At 38.2% G+C, this 22,957-nt stretch overlaps 1 protein-coding gene across 1 annotated transcript; it reads right to left on the bottom strand.

The window, feature by feature from the left end:
- Nucleotides 1-17,841: 17,841 nt before the first annotated feature.
- On the bottom strand, nucleotides 17,842-18,939 carry LOC121978063. The gene is made up of 4 exons (XM_042530450.1): nucleotides 18,813-18,939; nucleotides 18,164-18,410; nucleotides 18,006-18,084; nucleotides 17,842-17,858 (listed from the first exon to the last, which is right to left on the bottom strand). Exons 1-3 carry the CDS (start codon nucleotides 18,937-18,939, stop codon nucleotides 18,048-18,050), a joined length of 411 nt encoding a protein of 136 aa, XP_042386384.1. The 3' UTR covers nucleotides 17,842-17,858; nucleotides 18,006-18,047.
- Nucleotides 18,940-22,957: the final 4,018 nt, after the last annotated feature.

Raw genomic sequence — 22,957 nt, 5'->3', positions numbered from 1 at the left:
TTCTTAGTTAATTTTTTTTTTGAAATTTTGTTATTTAATTTTCTACAATTTTTTTTTATCAAATGATAATTTTTAATATTAAAAATTGTTGAATATTCAATTTTAAATTTTTTACATTATTAGAAAATTTTTTCAAGATTTTTAGAACTTCGAAATTATTTTTAAATATTTTGTTAGAAAATATGTCTCTCTGTATAGAATAATTAATTACTGCTTATATTAATATTGTTATTTTGTGAAAATTTTATCATTATTTTAGATGAGTATCTTTAATAGTTCTAAAAATTTTCAAAAGTTTTCAATGATTAAAAATAATGTTAAAATTATTTCATTTAAAAATGAGTTTTAAATAACAAAAAAAATCAGTTTTTTGAAAAATAATTCTTAGAATTTTTTTTAAGTGTTAGTCACTATTTGTGTAACCCTTAAAATTTTTACTCCTATTTTTAATGTGATCAAAGGGAGAAAATTATAGATTAAGTACAAGGCGAGGTACATTTTACTTTGCATTTAAATGTTCAAATTTTGCATACTTATTAATGGTATAGCATGATTATTAATTGTAATTATTTTATTTTATTTTTATTTATTTTTCCCTAACTTAACTTGGGTTGCTCACATCAAAAAGGGAGATTATAATTATCCCATGGTAGTTTTAATGCGATCAACTAAGTTAAGTTAGATCCCGTTGTGTTTGATGCCTTGTGTTAAAGTATGCAGGAACTTAGGAGTACAAGAAGTTGAGCGGAAGACACAGCGGATGAGAAGGATGACATGGGAAAGGAGCTGATGGGCTCGGTGCATTCGAGAGACGAGGAGCTATGGAAGAGTACACCGGTGGATGAGAATGATGTGCGTAACGTTTAAGGGATGGGAAGCTGGGGAGGAAGTTTGCTCGAGGAGAAGGTCTAAGTTGGGTTCGGGTGAGCTCAACTCCGGATAACTGGAGCATCACCCACTTGAAGAAGACCAGCTGGAGGCTGATCTTGTTGGATTTTTTGGGCAGCGAAAATCGCTTTTTCGCGTCGCGAAAATTCCGAAACCCCCATGCCACCGGATCCGTGCGAAGTAAAATAAAACAAAATTTACGAGTACGAATTTCTTACATCTAGATCTACATTAGGAGAAGATCTTTACCCTTGGTGCGAAGCCCTTCGCGTATCCCGCTCTTCCAAGTGATGCCAGATCTCGAGGTTGTCAAGTGTACAACCCTCTAGAAGTATCCACACGAACAAATAGGTGGAGAAACCTAACACAAAGGTGTGCTAGCACCTTGGTAAGGTTCGGCCAAGAGAGGAGAGGGAGAAAGGTTGAGAGCTTGAGGAAGAAGATGAGTTGAATGAGAATCAATGCCTTGAATTGCATTCACTTGCAATTCAAAAGTGGCCGGCCACATTTGGTGTTGTAACTTCCATTTCCATTTAATGTGGCCATTAAAGAGGAGATTTGTAACCTCCATGAGGTGGCACACACATGTGCTAGCCTTGATGATGTGGCACATCATCATTGGTCCTCCTAATGCCAACTCACAAATGAGGTGGCATATAGTCAAGTCAAACTTGACTTTTCCTCTTTCTCTCAAGTCAAGTCAAACTTGACCAAATCTCTCTCATGGTTGATCTAATCTAACCATTTGGTTCAGACCAACTTAATATAATGAATCTAATTCATTTAATTAAATTGATTCAATGAGTCATAATCTAAATTAGACTCATTGAACACATGAATCAACTTGAGTCCAACTCAATTAGTCCAATTAGGATTACTCTTAATCTAATTTGATTCATCACATGAATCTAATCCTCTTGGTTCATCATATAAACCTAATCTCCATCTAATTATCCTTTGTGTGTGACCCTATAGGTTCTTATAACGTTGGCAATGCTCCTAAACCCATTTAGAAGCATAAGTAATGAGCGGTATCTAGCAACACATCATTACTACCCAAGTTATAAGAATGTTGAGATCCAACATCACCTTGTGACTACTAATTGTGACTCCTCACAATATATGACAAGTGTCCTTCTATCCTAGACATCTAGATTGATCAATGTGAGGCATAGACCATGTCATCCTCTGACCAATCTAAATCTTGAACTTCAAGTAGACTCACTAAATCAAATGAGCTCAATATCTCATATTGACTCATTTGAGCATGGCCATGCACTTCGTAGTCTCACTCTATCAAGAATATCGATGTCACTCCTGTCATATAGGAGGGATAGATCTCATCTACATCACTCACATCCCTCCGCATAATTTGTTACATACCCAGTAATCGCTTTTATAGTCCACCCAGTTACGGGTGACGTTTGACGAAACCAAAGTACATAACTCCTTATGTAGGGATCCATGGTGACTTCAGGTCTAAGGACTAGTAGTCATACTAATAGCCACATGAGAAAATATATGACACTCATATAACGATTCATGATACTTTCTCATGGCGGGTCATTCAGTATATATTCTCCAATGCATACCCATGTGTCAACTTGATATCTCTATATCCATGACTTGTGAGATCAAGTCATCGAGTTGACCTACATGCTAGTCTTATTGCATTAACATTGTCCCTGAATGTTAATACTCTACTATGAATGATTAAGAGTAGTGTTCCCTATATCATCTCACTATGGATTCAACCAATCGATTGATATAGGTAAGAACCTTCTACTCAAGGACGCTATTATACTTAGTTTATTTGGCACCAATACAAGTATAATAACCAAAACAAATGCCTTTATTTATATAAGAATATGATACATCAAGTCCATAATACAATCATCAAATGATTGGCTCTAGGGCTCTAACTAACAGATTTGCCTTGTGGAAGGTGTTCGACTCTTGAGGTCAGCAAGAGGGGGTGAATTGCCTAAAGAAAAAAATAAGCCTTTCTCGATCTTTGGAAATAATAAAACACTTGTATAAAAAATATTGACAAGCTAATTAATAAATGAAAATAGGCATAGCAATTTATTTAGTTTGCAATCAGAGGATTGTTAATCCAAGGCAAATGAAGCTCATTAAAATCTCCTTTGGGCGGAGTAGCCTCTTACAATGTTGACGACTCATAAACAGAGTAGTAGAACAGAAAGAGAATTCATTTATAAGTGTTGTATTGACTACTGAGATCAAGGTTGTATATATAGCCAAGTTTCGGGCGCCTAGAAGGGTTTCAGGCGCTTGGGCATGGACAAAACTTCATCCATGATGTAACGGATCGTAATAGCTCTATTTGGATATAATTTCTCTGGTCCAAGCGTTTGGAATAGCTCAGGGAACCTGGACCACCTTCGCATAAGGGCGCCTCGCCAAGGCACCCCGGTTGGATCAAAATCAGTCTGGGCGCCCGGACCACAGTCAACTCCTTGTTGACTTTCTATCTGGGTCTTCCACTCTAGCTCTACCCGCTTGGATGATTTCGGTCATCTGGAATAGGGCTTACCTGAACCCATATTCCGACCTTCTTGAGCAATCTTCCGGTCCGGTTTCTCATCCCTCGGAAACGTCGCGTGCCTCCTTCTCATCCGCTAGCATACTCTTTCGCAGTGTCTCATCCCTCGTACACACCGAGCCAGTCGACTCTCTCCCGTGTCGCCCTTCTAGTTAGCTGCATCTTTCGCTTGACTTCCTGTGCTCCTAAGTTCTTGCACACTTAGACACAAGATATCAAAAGACAACATGACCTAACTTGACTTGGTTTATCACATCAAAACTACCACAGGATACTTACAATCTCCTCCTTTATGATGTAAGCAATTCAAGTTAAGTTAGGATAACCAAAAACAAATAGCAGTAAGGTAATAAGTATAAATTTTGCAACAAAAAAAATGTGCCAAAAAAAAATCAAGATGTATCCTCCCTAAGACTTAACCTCTAATTCTCCCCCTTTGATCACATTAAAAATATAGGTATAACTTGAAATAAATTCAAAACAGAGTTTAAGAGATAAAACTATAGTGACTATAATCCAGAAAAATCATGAACTTTAAATTTTGAAAATCTAGATTTTTTACAATTTATTAACCATTTTTAGGAAAAAAATAATTTGAAAAAAAATATTTTTAATTGTGCGAAAATTCTAAATTTTTTTATAACTATTAAATAGATATATCCAAAGTAAAGATAAAATTTTCAGAAAAATTAAAATTAATTTAAGCAGTAATAAGTTTTCCTAAAAAATAAAATCTTCAAAAATAACTCTGAAGAAAAATTTTAAATTGAAAAATATGATCTTTGTTAGAAAAATTCATAAACAGTAAATTATAAAAAAAAATTCATCAGATAAGAAATGAACTCATCTTTCACAAAAAAAATTAATATCTAATTAATTTCAAATAGAAATTAAACAAACAATTTATTTAGAATGTTATTCAATTTTTAGTAAAAAAATATTAAACCAGTAAGACATGCATCAAAATTTAATTGAAGCTTGATTATGGAACCCAATATAGGCTCCTTCCTACTAGGTTAATCAAAAACTTTTTGGGAATATATTTCTGTAATAATTTTCTAATTTGGCTATGATAATATCTAAAATGTCATTTTAGTCCATTATAATTTTTAACTTGTTGACATGTGTGCATGCAAAAATTTTTAAATTTTTTATTTCTACTTCTAATTTTTCATTTTTCATTTTCATTTATCAAAATCTTCTAATTGACAAGATGTTGCTAAGCTTAATTTTAACTCCTCATTTCCTTTTTAAATTTTCTATTTTCTATTTCTAATTTACAAGCATTTCTAGATAATATTTTTATAAATTTGTATAACTGGTTAGGAGGTAGAGATCGTATTGGTGCATTGGCGGTCGCCTAGAGGGGAGTGAATAACCCTGTACGAAATTAAATAAACCTTTCTTGACCTTTTACAGTTTTAATAAAATAAGCACTTGCATCGAAGAAATTAAGAAACTAATTAAAGAAAAAGAGGCACAGATATTTTACTTGGTTTGCAATCAGGGGATTGCTAATACAAGGAAGTTAAAGCTCACTAAAAAGGCTCCTTGGGACGAAGAAGCCTCTCACAACGTTGACGACTCACAAACAAGTAGTAGAACAAAAAGAAAAGTATTTACAAGTGTTGTTCTAAGCTACTGAGATCAGAGCTGTATTTATAGCTTTGATCGGGGAACCTGGTGTTGGAACCCCAAGGTTGTTTTGGAGTGATCAACAAGTTAAGTTAGGTCCTGCGTTGTTTTAACCTTGTGTCTAAGTGTGCAGGAGCTTAGGAGCATAGGTACTCGAGCGGAAGACGCAGCTAGCGAGAAGGACGGCACGCAGTGCGTCCGAGGGACGAGGCGCTGCGGAAGAGTACCCCGGTGGACGAGAAGGAAGCGTGCGGTGGTTCCGAGGGACGAAAGCCGGAGCGGAAGATTGCTCGGGGAGCAAGAGACGCAGCTAGCGAGAAGGTCGGCACGCTGTGCGACCGAGGGACGAAGACTACGGATGAGTACGCTGGTGGACGAGAAGGAAACACGCAGCGATTCCGAGGGACAAGAAGCCGGAGCGGAAGGCTGCTCGAAAAGGCCGGAAGTTGGGTTCGGGTGAGCCCTTTTCCGGATGGCAGAGATCACCCAAGCGAGCGGATCCGGAGGAGAAGAACCGGACCGAGGCGGGACTGAACCAGAGAAGAAGTCCTGGATGAAAAAGTCAACAACTGTTGACTTTGGGCTCCGGGGCGCCCGGAACCCTCCGGGGCGCCCTGAGCAGTAAAATTGACCAGATCGAGTTTTGACTCGATCTGAACGTTGGTGGATAAGTTTTATCCCCCCCAGGGCGCCCGGAACCCTTCCAGGCGCCCCGACCAAGGCTATAAATATAGCCTTGGTCCAGAAGCTTTTCAATGAACTGAGTATTGTAATTCCAAACACTTGTGCGCTTCTGTTCTAGTTTTGCTTCTGTTTTCTGCGCTACATTGTTGTACGAGGCTTCTCCGCCTGAAGGAGATTGATAGTGGACTTTATCTTCCTTGGATTAACAACCACATCGGTAGTAACCAAGTAAACCTTTTGTGCCTCGCTTTTTTCTTTATGCTTTTAATTTATCAGCTTACTTTATATATGCAAGTGTTAGTTTAAAGAGTTCGTAGAGGGTTTGTCTTTTTGTGTTTGCAGGATATCCAATCCCCTCCTAGCCGGCTGTAATGGTCCTACAAGTGGTATAAGAGCCGAGACGCCTCAGAAGGACTAACCGCCGTCTGATGTAACAAAACGATGGCCGGAGCTAGCGAATGTCCACCAGCATTCGAGGGGGAGTTTTCTTCATGGAAGAAACAAATGGAGGTATACCTTAACTCAGACCTTGGTATTTCTTTAATTTTAAAATCTGGTTATGAAGAACCGAAGAACACAAACGGAGAAAGACTCGATCTATGCCTCTGGAACAAAAAGCAACGTAACGAATCGATAGCAAACGGACGGGCAGAATTTCATCTCCTAACCGTGATACCAAATGAAGATCTCAAAAGAATCGGCGAATACAACAACTCAAAAGAACTTTGGGAAAAGTTCTTAAAACTCTACGAAGAACCGATTGAAGCCGTCCCCTCAATAGACATCGAGCCATCATCAGAATCCGAGACGGAAGAAATTACCGAGACAACCCCAACAACCGAAGTACATCCCGAGATCGATGAAGGGGGAGAATCTTCGGAAGAAAGTAATTCAACAGGGGGAGAACCAACGGCCGACGAGGTAAGTAAGGTATGGTCTCTACCCTCTGAACAACCGGTTAATTCAATAGAAAAATTGTCTGAAGATTTTTGCGATTTAAAAATTGAATTACCGAAAAAGTTTTTTGAATTAGAGAATCAATTGTCAAATTTGTCTTGCAAATTAGAAATATTATCAAAAGAAATTTGCAAATTAAAAAATATTTTGACAAAAGAATTATGCAAATTAGAAGAATTTTTTGAATTACAAATTACTCTCTCGAAAGAATTTTGTGATTTAGAAATTGAGTCACCGAAAAGGGGTTTTGGATTAAGAAATCTATTGTTAATAGATTCCTGTAAATTAGAATTTTTGTTGTTAAAAAATTCTTGCAAATTATAAAATATTCTTTCGAACGAATTTTGCACATTGCCGAAAGAATCTTTTATATTGTCAAAAATTTTTATCAAGTTATAATCTATACTATTTGAATATTTTTGTGAAGTAGAAATTCAAAAAATAATAGAAATTAACATGATATAAATTACTACATGTTTAATATCTGTGGCTTTAAATTTGAAAAAGTGTAATTTAAGAAGTTATGAAAAATTGAAATGGAAATTTAAAACTTGCTGATATAAGTATCAGTATAAAATAAATAAATAAATGCATAGAAATTTTTTTTAATGCTATCAATTTTCTTAAATTTTCTTGCATAAATTTTTGGGCTTAGAAAGATTTATTTTTGGTAAAAACTTAGAAATTTTTCAAAAGTCATTCTTTGACTTAGAAATTTTTTTCTTTAACTTGGAAATATTTTTTTCTCCGAAAAACATTGAAATAGATTTCTATAATTTTTCTAAGTGTCAAACCCTTAGATTGTTTTTCTTGAAACCCCATTTTTATTGTGATCAAAGGGGGAGAAGGGAAAGTATAAGTCTAGGGGGAGGTAGAAAATTGAAAATTAAAATTTGAAATTTTTTGAAATTCAATTTTTTCTATCATGTTGCATGTTATTGCAATAAATTGTTTTTATTCTATGTCTATTTGTAACCCTAGCTTAACTTGGGTTGATCACACCAAAAAGGGGGAGATTGTTGGAACCCCAAGGTTGTTTTGGTGTGATCAACAAGTTAAGTTAGGTCCTGCGTTGTTTTAACCTTGTGTCTAAGTGTGCAGGAGCTTAGGAGCACAGGTACTCGAGCGGAAGACGCAGCTAGCGAGAAGGACGGCACGCGGTGCGTCCGAGGGACGAGGCATTGCGGAAGAGTACCCCGGTGGATGAGAATGAAGCGTGCGGTGGTTCCGAGGGATGAAAGCCGGAGCGGAAGATTGCTCGGGGAGCAAGAGACGCAGCTAGCGAGAAGGTCGGCACGCTGTGCGACCGAGAGACGAAGACTGCGGATGAGTACGCTGGTGGACGAGAAGGAAACACACAGTGATTCTGAGGGACGAGAAGCCGGAGCGGAAGGCTGCTCGAGAAGGCCGGAAGTTGGGTTCGGGTGAGCCCTTTTCCGGATGGCAGAGATCACCCAAGCGAGCGGATCCGGAGGAGAAGAACCGGACCGAGGCGGGACTGAACCAGAGAAGAAGTTCGGGACAAAAAAGTCAACAACTGTTGACTTTGGGCTCCGGGGCGCCCGGAGCCCTCCGGGGCGCCCGGAACCCTCCGGGGCGCCCTGAGCAGTAAAATTGACCAGATCGAGTTTTGACTCGATTTGAACGTTGGGGGATAAGTTTTATCCCCCCCTAGGGCGCCCGGAACCCTTCCAGGCGCCCCGACCAAGGCTATAAATATAGCTTTGGTCCAGAAACTTTTCAATGAACTGAGTATTGTAATTCCAAACACTTGTGCACTTCTGTTCTAGTTTAGCTTCTGTTTTCTGCGCTACATTGTTGTACGAGGCTTCTCCGCCTGAAGGAGATTAATAGTGGACTTTATCTTCCTTGGATTAACAACCACATCGGTTGTAACCAAGTAAACCTTTTGTGCCTCGCTTTTTTCTTTATGCTTTTAATTTATCAGCTTACTTTATATATGCAAGTGTTAGTTTAAAGAGTTCGAGGAGGGTTTACCTTTTTGTGTTTGCAGGATATCCAATCCCCTCCTAGCCGGCCACAACGGTCCTACACCTGGAAGGGTTCCAAGACCCTGGAGGGCGACAAAATTTTATCCCCTTTGCAATGGATCGTGACAAATTGTGTTTCGATAAACTTTCAGTTCTGGGCACCTGGAAGGGTTCCGAGCGCTCGGATCGTGCAGATGAGGCCCTCGCTAGGCAAGGCGCCCAGGTGATCTGGGCGCCCGGACTCAAAAGTCAACCTCTAGTTGACTTTTGGGTCCAGGTCTTCCACTCCGATTCTGATCGCTTGGGTATGGGTCTTCTGTTCTGGCTCCGCTCACTTGAGTGATTTCGGCCATCCAGAATAGGGCTCACCCGAACCCATTTTTTAGCCTTCTCAAGCAACCTTCCGCTCCGTCTTCTCGTCCCTCAGAAATGTCGCGCGCCTCCTTCTCGTCTGCCAGCGTACTCTTCCGCAGCACCTTATCCCTCGAATTCACCGAGCCCGTCGACTTTCTCCTGTGTCATCCTTCTCACTTTCGCTCGACTTCCTGTGCTCCTAACTTCTTGCACACTTAGACACAAGGGTTAAAAACACGATAGGACCTAACTTGACTTGGTTGATCACATCAAAACTACCACGAGGGTACTTACAATCTCTCCCTTTTTTATATGAGCAACCCAAGTTAAGTTAGGGTAAACCAAACATAAATAATAGTAAGGTAAAGAATTATACCTTAATCTCTAATTCTTCTCTTAGACTTAATCTCTAATGCTCCCTCTTTGATCACATTAAAATCGGGTAATCTCTAAGGGATAAAATCAAGAAGTTTTAAGTTTTGAAAATCTGGATTTTTCAATTTAGAAACCATTTTTAGAAAAAAAATTTAAATTTTGAAAAAATTATTTTAGATAGAGAAAATGATAAAGTTCTACTGAAAAATAAATTTCGTAGAAAATAGCATTGTAAGATATTTTTAAATTTAAAGCATATGAATTTTGTTAAAAAAGTTTAAAAAATAATATAATGAGGAAAAAAAAATTCTATAGATGAGTAATGAAATTTTATTTCTAAAAAATGTTAATTTTAATTAATTTCTAACAGAAATTATGCATAATAATTTATTTAAAAGTATTAGATAATTTTATAACAGTTAAATACTTTAACAGTTAGTCAATTAAATATTTATTTCTATAATTGGCTTTTAGGCTGTGGCGAGGCACTAGGACTTTTTGGTTATTGGAACAATAACCACTTCTAGATAAAGTCTTTTAAAGAAAATAAATATTTAATTTTCTTTCTGAAAGCCCTAAGTCTAACCTTATAAAAAAAACATGCACAGAATGATAATTTTAATTTAATCATGACTTTGGAACATAAAACAGATTCTTTCCTACCGGATTAATCAAAAATTTTCATGGAACATACTTCTGTGATATTCTTCTAATTTAGCCCTTATGGTATCTAAAATACCAATTTAGTCCATAATATTTTCAAACATGAGAGTATGTATTATTTTTAATTTCTTCTTTAAAATTTTCATTTTTCATTTTTATCTTGTCAAAATCCTCTAGTCGACAAGATGTTGTTAATGTTAATTTTAATTCTTAATTTTCTTTTAATAATTTTTTATTTTCTATCTTTAATTTATAGGAACTCTTCGATAGTATTTTTATAAATTTAAATAATTGGTCAGGAGGTAGGAACCGTACCTGACTTATCTTATGATCAATTTTTCATGCTCCATGATAAGACGAATCTGTCACACCCGCTAATCAAATTAGTAAATATATTTTCCACTGAACCCCTTAATTAAACAATAATGTTGTAGTAACGAGCCCAGGATCGATCCGAGGAACCAACGGTAGAATGTAATTTAGGATTATCTTTTTATTCCTATTTTTTTGGGGTTTTCGATATAAAAATGGAGTTGGGGGTTTAAGCTTTAAATCTAAATCTAACAGAGGAAAAACACAGCAATTAAGAAATTAATCTAAAGCAAGAGTGAAACATAACTATGTGCCAATGAACAAATCATTACGCATTGTCAGACTACGTTGTGATAAATCCATCAACACACATCAAACTAAGGATGAAATTACGAGACTCAAATAAATCTAATCTAAAGCAAGATGTAAACCTAATTTAGCACTTAAACACTAAACAATTAACCAAGCACAAATAAAACTTAAACTAAGCTTCAACAAGGAAAGAAATGCTAACTACTTGCATAAAAATATAATAAAACATAAAAGTAATCTGTTCTAAGTTACAAAACAATAATAAAAGTGAACTAAACCCTAACCAATCCAACTCGCAACCAATCTCACCAAACTTCACACTCAAGCCGTCACACAACAGTGCCAAAGTCGAGACCACTCAATTTCGGACCTCAGTGGAGACTCTCTACAGCGTATCAGTTCTAGGATTGCTCAAGAACGCCGACGGACCACCCCCGACGAGCTAAGAACATCCCAAAACCCAAGAAAATGCCGAAAATCTGGAAATCTGACTCTGGATCTGATGGAAGGCTGTGGAACGCGGATGAACGTCGAGTGAAGCTCAACAACGCCGGAGGACCACCTCCAAGCGCCACTGATGGGAATCAGAGACGCCGATTGGAAGACCACCTCCAAATCGGGCTGGAACAGAGAAGATCCGAGAGCAGATTTTTGTCGGAGAGAACACCCAACGACGGTTCCAAATGATCGGGATGAGCTGCTGTAGAGATTATCCACCGAGGTTGAAGCTTTGGAAATGGATTGGAGAAGGAAAGGGGTCTGTGGAGTCGACGAAGCAGAAAGGCACTGTAGCTTCTGTTTTAAATCAGATCTGGATCTGATCGGACGGCTGGGATTAATTTGGCGCTTGATCAACGGTGAAAAGTCATCCAAAATCCGATCCGAAGGTACTGATCCCATAGGTCGGATCGATCAGATCATCACTGGATGGCCCAGATCTGCCGATATTCAATGAACGGCCCAGATTAATCCGGCTGGATCAATGGCTGGATGAACTCAGATCTGGATCAAAATTTCTGGATCTTCATCAATGGCTTAGATCTGCTCCCCATTAGGTTGGATCGGCCAGATGTTCAACGGATGGTTCAGATCTGTCCTATTCTTGATAAACGGCCCAAATCGACCCAAAGCTTGATCTTGTCTTTTGAACTCCGATTCGAGCCCAATTTCGGTTCAAATAGATCCAAATCTAAGATCCTTTGATGCCTACAAAATAATAATAAAATATTAGCATCAAATAACACCAAAAATAATATAATTTGCAATTAATTCCAAAATCTATGCAATGCACAAAAATGTAATGTAACCATAATTTAAACTATGAAACCAACATCAAAACCATGCATAAATGGATCAAAATAATGCAGTAAAATCATGGTTATCACTCCCCTTTGATCGATGTTTTCGATACTCTTTGAGGATGAGCTTGCTTTGTCTTCTTCTTCTTGGTGACTTGCCACTAGCGCAAGTCTGGCGATGGCTTCGATCTTCGATTCGAATGATGTTTTATCCAACGTCGCCTTTAGATTCCCAGGTGCTTGGAGAGGGATAAAATTTTATCCCCTTCACAAAGGATCGCGACAAATCATGTTTCGATAAACTTTCAACTCTAGGAGCCTGGAAGGGTTCCGGGCACTCGAACTATGTAGATGAGGCCCCTACTAGGCGAGGTGTCCAAACCCAAAAGTCAACCTCTAGTTGACTTTTGGGTCCGGTTCTTCCGCTCTGGTTCCAATCGCTTGGGTCCAGGTCTTCCACTCCGATTCCACTCGCTTGGGTGATTTTGGCTATCCGGAATAGGGCTCACCCAAACCCATTTTTTGGCCTTCTCGAGCAACCTTCCGCTCCCGGCTTCTTGTCCCTCGGAAACACCGCGCGCCTCATTCTTGTATGCTAGTGTATTCTTCCACAGCACATCGTCCCTCGAACGCACCGAGCCCATAGACTCTCTCCGGTATCGTTCTTCTTGCTAGCTGCATCTTTCGCTTGACTTTCTGTGCTCCTAAATTCCTGCACACTTAGACATAAGGGTTAACAACATAACATGACCTAACTTGACTTGGTTGATCACATCAAAACTACCACGGGGTAATTACAAATCGTACCTGACTTACCTTATCGATTTCATTATCTGAAGCTCCCCTTGTTGTACTGCTTCCTTCTAACGTTGCTCCCCCTTCATCTATACTCTTGATGCTCATTTCGGATGAGTTTGCTTCATCTTCTTCTTCTTCTTGGTGACTTGCCATCAGCGCAAGTCCGACGTGAGCTTCAATCTCTGACTCTGATGATATTTCGTCCCACATCACCTTTAGGTTTCTTTGCTTTGTTTGGGTCGATTTTTTGTCATTCTCCTTGTTTTTTAATTTTAGACAGTTGTCTTTGACATGCCCTTCTTCATTGCTTTGATAGCATCTTACTTTTCTTCTCCTTTTCTTGGCCTACACTTGATTGAAATTATTAGCTTTAAATTTTTTTTTGAACTTCCTTACCAGAAACGCCATTTTATCATTGTCGAGGGATATCTCAGAATTTGGTTCGTCTATTTTTACCTTTAAGGCAATGTTGTGCTATGACTCCTTTAGATCTGCATATCTTGACTCGTGAATTTCAAAAGTAGTGAACAATTCTTCTACATTTCTTACTTCTAAGTCCTTAGAGATGAAATATGCATCTACTAGGATTGCCCATTCAGGAGTCCTAGGAAAATTATTAAGCGCGTACCTTAGTGAATCTCGGTTGGTTACCTTTTCTCTGAGTATCATGAGTCCGGTGATGAGTTCTTTGATTCTCGAGTGGAGGTGTGCAACGGTTTAGCTTTCTTCTAATTGGAGGTTGCTGATCTGGTTCCGGAGCAGGTCTTGACTAACGAATTTTGTCTCCAAGGTCCCTTTGTATAGTTCCAGGAATTTATCCGAGAGCTCTTTGGCTGACTCATAGGATCCGATCCAGTTGACTTCTTGTGGTGGTAAAACGCTCAGCAATTGAAATTCTACCTCGTCGTTTGCCATGAAGTCAGCTTGCTCCTTTTTCATCAATTGATGTTTTTCTTTTTCGTTCCCTTACTGATCCTTCAATGCAACAAAACCATACTTCATTATTATTAATAATTCAAAGTCGATTTTGAAAAATACCTCCATCTTCTTTTTCTAGTTTGTAAACTCCCCCTCAAAGTTCGGTGGGTAGATGCTCGGTCTGACCATCATCTTTTGTGCTTCAATCGATGGTTAGTCCTTCTGAAGCGGTTGGGCTCTGATACTACTTGTTGGTCCCTTGCGGTCGACAAGAGAAGGGTGAATTGTCTGAAGAAAAAAAATAGACCTTTCTTGATCTTTGGAAATAATAAAACACTTGTATAAAAAAGATTAACAAGCTAATTAATAAATGAAAAGAGGCATAACAATTTACTTGATTTACAATCAAAGGATTGCTAATCCAAGGAAAATGGAGCTCACTAAAATCTCCTTTGGGCGAAGTAGCCTCTTCCGACATTGACGACTCACAAACAAAGTAGTAGAACAGAAAGAGAATTCATTTACAAGTGTTGCATTGACTACTGAGATCAAGGCTATATTTATAGCCAAGTTCCAGGCGCCTGGAAGGGTTATGGGTGCCTGGGCATGGACAAAACTTTATCCATGGTGCAACGAATTGTAATAGCTCAATCTGGATAGAATTTCTTTGGTCCAGGCGCTTAGAATAACTCTGGACGCCCGAATCGCCTTTGTACAGGGGTGCTTCGCCAAGATATCCCAACTGGACCAAAATTGGTTCGGGTACCTGGAGTAGCTCCGGGCGCCTGAACCACAGTCTGTTGGGTTTTTCGGGCCACGAAAACCGCTTTTTCGCGTCGCGGAAACCCCGAATCATCCTAGCCAACGGATCTCGTGCGAAGAAAAATTCGAAAACATACGAGTACGAGTTACAAAACTTCTAGATCTACATGATGAAGATCTTTACCCTTGTTGCGTGCCCTTTTGCGTATCCCGCTCGTCCTCGGTACGCCGGATCTCGAAGTTGTCAACGTAGACAACTCTCTACACGTATCCACACGAACACACTAGGTGGAGGTGACCAAAAACCAAGGTGTGCTAGCACCTATGTGGTTCGGCCAAGGAAGGAGGAGAGGGAGAGCTTGAGAGGAAGAAGGAAGAAAATGTACACACTTGAATGAAAAATTGAATTCTCATTCAAACAAAAGTGGCCGACCACTCTCCTTTTTGTAACTCCCAAAATTACATTAAGTGCAATTAATGTGAAGCTATTAAAGACAATGGCTTTGTAACTTCCATGAGGTGGCACCTATGATGATGTGGAGTAACATCATTAGTCCATATCAATGCCAACTCACCAATGAGGTGGCATAAAGTCAAGTCAAACTTGACTTTTAATCTTCCTCTCAAGTCAAGTCAAACTTGACCAAATCTCTTCCATGGTTGATCAAATCCAACCATTTGATTCAAGCCAACTTAATATAATGAATCTAATTCATTTAATTAAATTGATTCAATGAGTCAAAATCTAAATTAGACTCATTGTATACATGAATCAACTTGAGTCTAACTCAATTAGCCCAATTTAGATTACTCTTAATCCAATTGGATCCATCAAATGAATCAAGTCCTCACTACAACAAAAACTGCAAACGACAACGGATATTATCCGTTGTCGTAGGGTAAAAAAACCGTTGTAACTGAGGGTGTTGTAGAATGTATTGCCCTACGACAACGGTTTTGAATCCGTTGTCTTTGTAGACATTTGACAACGGTTTTTATCCGTTGTTGTTTATATGCCCAAAATTTTGCTACGAAGGATACGACAACGTTTTAAAACCGTTGTGGTAGATAATTTCAACAACATAAATAAACCGTTGTGGTAGATACGTTTTACAACAGATATAAACTGTTGTGGTAGATAATATTTGACATGTTTTGTTTTTTTTAACAACAGTTTTAATATATTTTACAACGGATAAAACCGTTGTCTTTTATCACTTTTTACAAAAAAAAAAATCGTTGTAATTTACCTAGTTTTTACAACATTTTTAACTGTTGTCTTTAATGTTCATTAATACCAAACAACCAATCTTATTTTACTATAAGCAAACCACCAATACAAAACTAAATATTTATTACATTAAATCCAAAATAAACATCCATATATAATTCATCTTGTAGCCACATATACAAAAATATACAAAATGAGTTGTTACTCATCAAAATACACATGTTTTCCATTACTCTCCATATATACTAAATCACATGTTTTCCATTTGCTGTTCTCCATATGGCTTTTAATTTACAAAATAGCAAAGCAAGCTACATCTAACAAAGCTCACTTCTTGCATCAAAAAAACTCAAGCCGCCTCACGAATTGGCAGACCTGCAAGAGAAAAGTTTAACAAAACTTATCAAATTCCAGAATTCCAAAAGGAGAATGTAATTAACCAATCTGTAGTGCATAGAAGGCAAAAACAAACCAAATGAAGGAAACAAAAAGTGGTGTTTATTAGAGAATAATAGTACATGGAATCTACTAGGAGCAGTGATACCTAGCTTAGCATAGTTTACTAAATAATTAGCACTACATGCAGCTAACATTATTTAAGTGAACTATCATGCAAGATCAATAGAATCCATGCAAAACGCATTACATCCATTAACATATTGAAACAAAATATTCATGCAATTTTCTGTGCCTTTTTCCAAACTGCATTACCTTTGAGACCTGGTAGGCACAATATGCTTTTCCATTTTGCAAGTAACCAGTTGCCAGGAGCTGCAAATTGATCTGCAATATAACCAACTTATGATCTAAGAAATAAAACTTATGCAATACAAACTTATGCAATACAAGCAATTACAGGATTTCACATAGCTCTAATATAAAACAATTCCATGACAACGGGCAATACCAGAATTCCAGAATTCTGATTTAGATTTATTCATATAAATCTACATAAAAAACAAGCAATATAACCAACTTATGATCTAAGAAATAAAACTTATGCAATACAAACTTATGCAATACAAGCAATTACAGGATTTCACATAGCTCTAATATAAAACAATTCCATGACAACGGGCAATACCAGAATTTCAGAATTCTGATTTAGATTTATTCATATAAATCTACATAAAATACAAGCAATATAACTAACTTATAGTCTCAGAATTTAACTTATGAAATACAAACTTATGCAATACAAGCAATTCCATGATTTCGCATGGGTCTAATATAAAGCAATTCTAGGACAACATTCATTTCTAGAATTCCAGAATTAGATTTATTCATATAAATCTACATAAAATACAAACAATGTAACCAACTTATAGTCTCAGAATGTAACTTATGCAATACAAACTAATGTAATACAAACTAATACAATACAAACTAATACAATACAAGCAATTTAACCAACTTAGAGTTGTCTTGGTAACTTCCATTGGAAAACTTATGCACATAGATTTAAATTCCCAGAATGAGTTTACTCTGCCTGTGCCTGTCTATTAGATCAATGAATGTCATTGACCTTGCCATTGAGTTTCTAAATAATCAGTCAAAAATATTCTTAAAAGATACTCTTGGCAATAAGAAATTAACTAAACCTGCGGAAAATGCATCTAAACATTGATTTAGGATGCAGACTTGTTGAGTTATAGGCAGGATTGACAAAATGACAAGAACTTGTCTAGGCAAATGTTGAAAACAGACAAGGAATTTGATATATGCTTTGTTCCTGGAAAAATGTCTTTATATACAAAACATGCTCATAATTCCAGTCAACATGCTATAAACTCCATTTACTAACTCAGCCGAATTTAATCACTAAACGACGAGCCTATTTCCCGGAGGCAAAGTTTAATAGACAAAACAAAAACAAAATTATAAGGACACCACGACAATACCTATAACTAAATTCACAAAATGTTCAATCAACAAGATAACACATGGATGTATATTAGGTATTGATATATCAAAGTAAAAAATGATAACAAAGAGAGGCAATAATATTAAGTATCCACAATTAAATTCATATATACCGATGGATATCCTTTACGGAACAGCTGATGAGAGTATACGTTCTGCCTTCTTCTATTCTTTTGTTCATCACTTACTCTCTAGTTAAAAATTAAAATCAATTAAGTTCACTATCAACATTCAAAATATATATATGCGAACTTTAATACAAAGTCTCTGTGTTGTAGAGAAAAAATAGCAATCTATGGAAGGTTCAAGGAAACAAACAATTAGAGAACCCGACTTACTTGAAAACAGCTTACTTGAAAACAAATTGATACCATTGTTCACTACAAGTTACCTCCATCCCAAGGTGTATCATCTGGGCTGCAATTGACAGTACCAAAGTATCAGTAATCCACCACATCAAACTAATAATGTAACAAGTAGTTCCTTCCAAGCATACCCAAATATAACAGCATTCCAAAGCATGATGTTGTTGTCATGAGGAGCACCGCTGATACCAGCTGGAGGATCCTGCTGCAGTCTTTTGAAGTCCCTCATGAGCACCGCTGATACCAATTTTCTGGTGTTGCAGGTTGGAATTCCTGGATTATTTGCATGTGGCCTTGTCTCTCTTTTGTTGCTAAAGCTGGCATTGCCTTGTGGGTTGTGTTTGCAGTTCTTCCACTTGTTGTCATTGTGCTTGCTGGCTGGAAAAGAAGAGAGAAAATCAAATGGTCTAGGATCATGCATCATTGGACATATGAATTAGGTACGAATCACACTGAAAATGAATCCGACTTAATCTTCAGATTGGCAAGATCGATCCACAACTTAACCTTTCTTTGTCATTGCCTACTTGCTCAATCCGTTGTTGATTGTTTGATTAAAATTCTTTTACGGTGAGAAAACCTCGATCTGATTTCTTGCTCATTAGCCAATATAATACAATATAATTGAGGATGATTCTCTTCTTTGATGACAAATTAGTGACTATGCATTTCAAATGTTCTGTACTGTATAAAATTGGAAACAAAAGAAATGCTCAATTGCATAAACTAATGCCTGTGTTATATGATGCAATTAAGATATAGCTTGAGTTAGTAACTCACCAATGAGCCTTTTTCTAACCGCACGGCCACAACTACTCGCAACCAAAATATTTCCGATATCAAACGACACGAAGTTGTACCTTTTGTTTAGTGTACAAAATGATGACCTTCTTAGTGGATCCACCATTCTTCCAATAAAATTGTGGGTTTATTATTGTCCAGGCAGATAACTTCCAGAACCTTCCGCATATTGTGGGTTTATTATTGTCCAGGCAGATAACTTCCAGAACCTTCTAATGCGGCTCCACTTACAGGATGTCTCAGCTTTTAACCGCCTTTATACCGCCAATTGCTTCTGCCCCTGACAGCACCCATCCTCATTCCAGTTAAATGACTTTTATGTTGTTTCGTCTTTAAACTCCTTTACTTATCATTTTTTTAAAATTTTATTTAATTTTTATTTAATTTTATTTTTTTAATCAATTTTATTTATTTTTTTCCTTAACCAGCTTACTTGAAAACAAATTCAGTCCTTAACCAGCTTACTTGAAAACAGGATTAAATAATGTAAAAACAAGATACAAAATCAATATGATACCATTGTTTACTACAAGTTACCTCCATCCCAAGGTGTATCATCTGGGCTGCAATTGACAGTACCAAAGTATCAGTAATCCACCACATCAAACTAATAATGTAACAAGTAGTTCCTTCCAAGCATACCCAAATATAACAGCATTCCAAAGCATGATGTTGTTGTCATGAGGAGCACCGCTGATACCAGCTGGAGGATCCTGCTGCAGTCTTTTGAAGTCCCTCATGAGCCTCTTCCTCGCAGAAGTCGACATCCTTACTGCCTAGATGATAGAAATTGTGATGTTCCAATCAAAGAATTGAACAGAAAGCACAAAAATCCTACTTCCGTCAATAGCTGCCGAACATCAAAACCATGATAGACAATGTGAAAACCCCCATAATTAAATAATCGTCACTAATAAAACGTAGCTCATGAAAGAAAAATTACAGCCTTGTGCTAATCTGAAGTCCAAAATTCCAACTTTCCATCTCCATAACCAACGACGCATTAGTATTCATATAAACCCGACCCAAACCCTACCGATTTGCTTCAAAACACAAACTTCACCGAAAGAACGCAACATCCGGAAATAGAAAAGCAGCAAGAATACCTCGTACACGCTAAATGCTAACTCGAAGACCACCAGCCTCGAAGGAAGGCCGCCAAGATCCGATATTTGATGAGGGAAAGCGAAAGGCATCACAAAACGACGCAGAACCAGCCGGGACACATCAGGCGGAGTCGAGAAGGAGAAGGAAATCTAGGGCTCGTTTAGAGCCTCCTTCAGTACGCAGGAAGGAGGGAGGAAGAGGAGGAGAAGAGATTTGAAGGCAGGGCGAAGGGATTTAGAAGGCGAGGAAGGGAAGAAAAGGAAGGGTTTGGGGAAGGAAGAGGGCAAAAGGGCAGAAGCGAAATGGAGGAGATGACCGCCGATGCGAGAAGGAAAGGGGGCATTAAGGTCAACATATGGCTTTCTAGGAGAAATTGGAACAACCCAACGAAATCGAACACAAATCATAGAACATAAAATTAAAATAAATAAAAATGCTCCACCTACAGTGCGTCGAGCGCGAGCTGATAAATATCCTCCCTGGCCGTTTCAGCGGACAAATCAACTCCTCCTCTTCCGACGGCAGTGAAGATGGACCGGTGAGAGCGAAACCTGATAGTGTTTTGGGCAGGATCGAGAGAGGGAGGAAGATCCAGCAGAGGCGAACGGTTGGTCGACAGGACGGCGTGAAGAGATTGTATGAGGAGAGGGAAAGAAAAATGGCTAGGGTTGAACGCGAAGGGAAAGACACGGCGCCGAAAAGATATTCAGAGAGAGGGAAAGCAAAAACTGCGCGCGAGGGGAAAAAAGACCAAAGTCAAATACAACGGTTTTATCAAAACTGTTGTTGTAACCCCTAAAAACGCGGATAAAGACAACAGTTTATAAAACCGTTGTAAAAAGTGTTGTCGTTTTAAAAAGAAGTCGCTCAATGACAACAGTTTTGCCAAAACCGTTGTCTTTTATATTTAATGGGGAGTTCAAAGACAACGGTTTTGGCAAAAACCGTTGTCTTTGAGCAAATATGCAACGCTTTCTCTTAAAACCGTTGTCGTAGGGGTGTTGTTGTTTGCAGTTTTTGTTGTAGTGCCTCTTGGTTCATCATATGAACCTAATCTTCATCTAATTGTCCTTAGTGTGTGACCCTATAGGTTCTTGTAACGTTGGCAATGCCCTAAACCCATTTAGGAGCATAAGTAATGAGCGGTATCTAGCAACACATCATTACTACCCAAGTTACAAGAATGTCGAGATCCGACATCACCTTGTGACTACTAATTGTAACTCCTCACAAAATATGACAAGTGTCCTTCTATCCTAGACATCTAGATTGATCAATGTGAGGCATAGACCGTGTCATCCTCTGACCAATCTAAATCTTGAACTCCAAGTAGACTCACTAAATCAAATGAGCTCAATATCCTATATTGACTCATTTGGGCATGGCCATGCACTTCGTGGTCTCACTCTATCAAGAATACCGATGTCTCTCCCGTCATATAGGAGGGATAAATCCCATCTACATCACTCACATCCCTCTGCATAATTTGTTATATACCCAGTAATCACCTTTATAGTCCACCCAGTTACGGGTGACGTTTGACGAAACCAAAGTACATAACTCCTTATGTAGGGATCTATGGTGACTTCAGGTCTAAGGACTAGTAGTCATACTAATAGCCACATGAGAAAGTATATGACACTCATATAACGATCCATGATACTTTCTCATGGTGGGTCATTCAGTATACATTCTCTAATGTATACCCATGTGTCAACTTGATATTTCTATATCCATGACTTGTGAGATCAAGTCATCGAGTTGACCTACATGCTAGTCTTATTGCATTAACATTGTCCCTGAATGTTAATACTCGACTAGGAATGATTAAGAGTAGTGTTCCCTATATCATCTCACTATCGGTTCAACTAACCGATTGATATAGGTGAGAACCATCTACTCAAGGACATTATTATACTTAGTTTATTTGGCACCAATACAAGTAAGTATAATAACCAAAATCCAAATTCCTTTATTTATATAGAATATGATACAATAAGTCCAAAATACAATCATCAAATGATTGGCTCTAGGGCTCTAGCTAACAATCTCCCACTAGCACTAGTGCCAATCAGTGTAGGCTCTAAGCCCAAATGACCTAGTGTGACCATCATGCTTCTTCTGTGCCAAAGCCTTGGTCAAGGGATCTGCGATGTTAGCCTCTGTAGGTACTCTGCAAATTTTCACATCTCCTCTCTCGATGATCTCTCGAATGAGATGGAAGCGCCGTAGTATGTGTTTGGTCCGCTGGTGTGAGCGAGGTTCCTTCGCCTGTGCTATAGCTCCATTGTTGTCACAATAGAGCTCAATGGGGTCAGCAATGCTAGGAACCACCCCAAGTTCAGTGATGAACTTGCGGATCCAAACTGCCTCCTTTGCTGCCTCTGATGCAGCAATGTACTCGGCTTCTGTTGTAGAATCAGCTACTGTATCCTGCTTCGAACTCTTCCAGCTGACAGCACCACCATTAATGCAAAATATGAACCCCGACTGTGATCTATAATCATCCTGGTAGGTCTGGAAGCTAGCATCACTGTAACCCTTTACAGGTAGCTCATCATTGCCTCCATATATCAAGAACTATTCTTTAGTCCTTCTTAAGTACTTAAGAATATTCTTGACCACTATCCAGTGACTTTCACCTGGATCTGACTGGTATCTGCTCATCAGCATACGAGACATCAGGTCGAGTACATAGCATGGCGTACATGATCGATCCTATGGCTGAAGCATAAGGGATTTGATCCATGCGGTCTCTCTCCTCTCTAGAAGAGGGGCCTTGAGTCTTCGAAAGACTCACGCCATGTGACATCGGCAGAAATCCCTTCTTGGAGTTCTGCATGGCAAACCGAAGGAGTACCTTGTCAATGTATGTACTCTGACTTAGGCCAAGCAATCTCTTAGATCTATCTCTATAGATCTGTATCCCTAGAATATGAGATGTCTCACCTAAGTCCTTCATTGAGAAGCAACTCCCTAGCCAGGTCTTGACAGACTGAAGCATAGGGATGTCCTTC

Source organism: Zingiber officinale, chromosome 4B (genome assembly GCF_018446385.1).
Source record: "Zingiber officinale cultivar Zhangliang chromosome 4B, Zo_v1.1, whole genome shotgun sequence".
NCBI lineage: Eukaryota > Viridiplantae > Streptophyta > Magnoliopsida > Zingiberales > Zingiberaceae > Zingiber > Zingiber officinale.
This window is presented reverse-complemented; position numbering and strand designations above follow the sequence as displayed.

Bases quoted from the DNA above. Each gene is read 5' to 3' on its own strand.
- LOC121978063 (XM_042530450.1), bottom strand. From the start codon at position 18,939: ATGGTGGATCCACTAAGAAGGTCATCATTTTGTACACTAAACAAAAGG. The intron at 18,411-18,812 runs GTGAGTTACTAA...CTTCTTTTCCAG, and splicing joins GGTTAGAAAAAGGCTCATTG to CCAGCAAGCACAATGACAAC. The intron at 18,085-18,163 runs GTATGCTTGGAA...TGTCAATTGCAG, and splicing joins TGGAATGCTGTTATATTTGG to CCCAGATGATACACCTTGGG.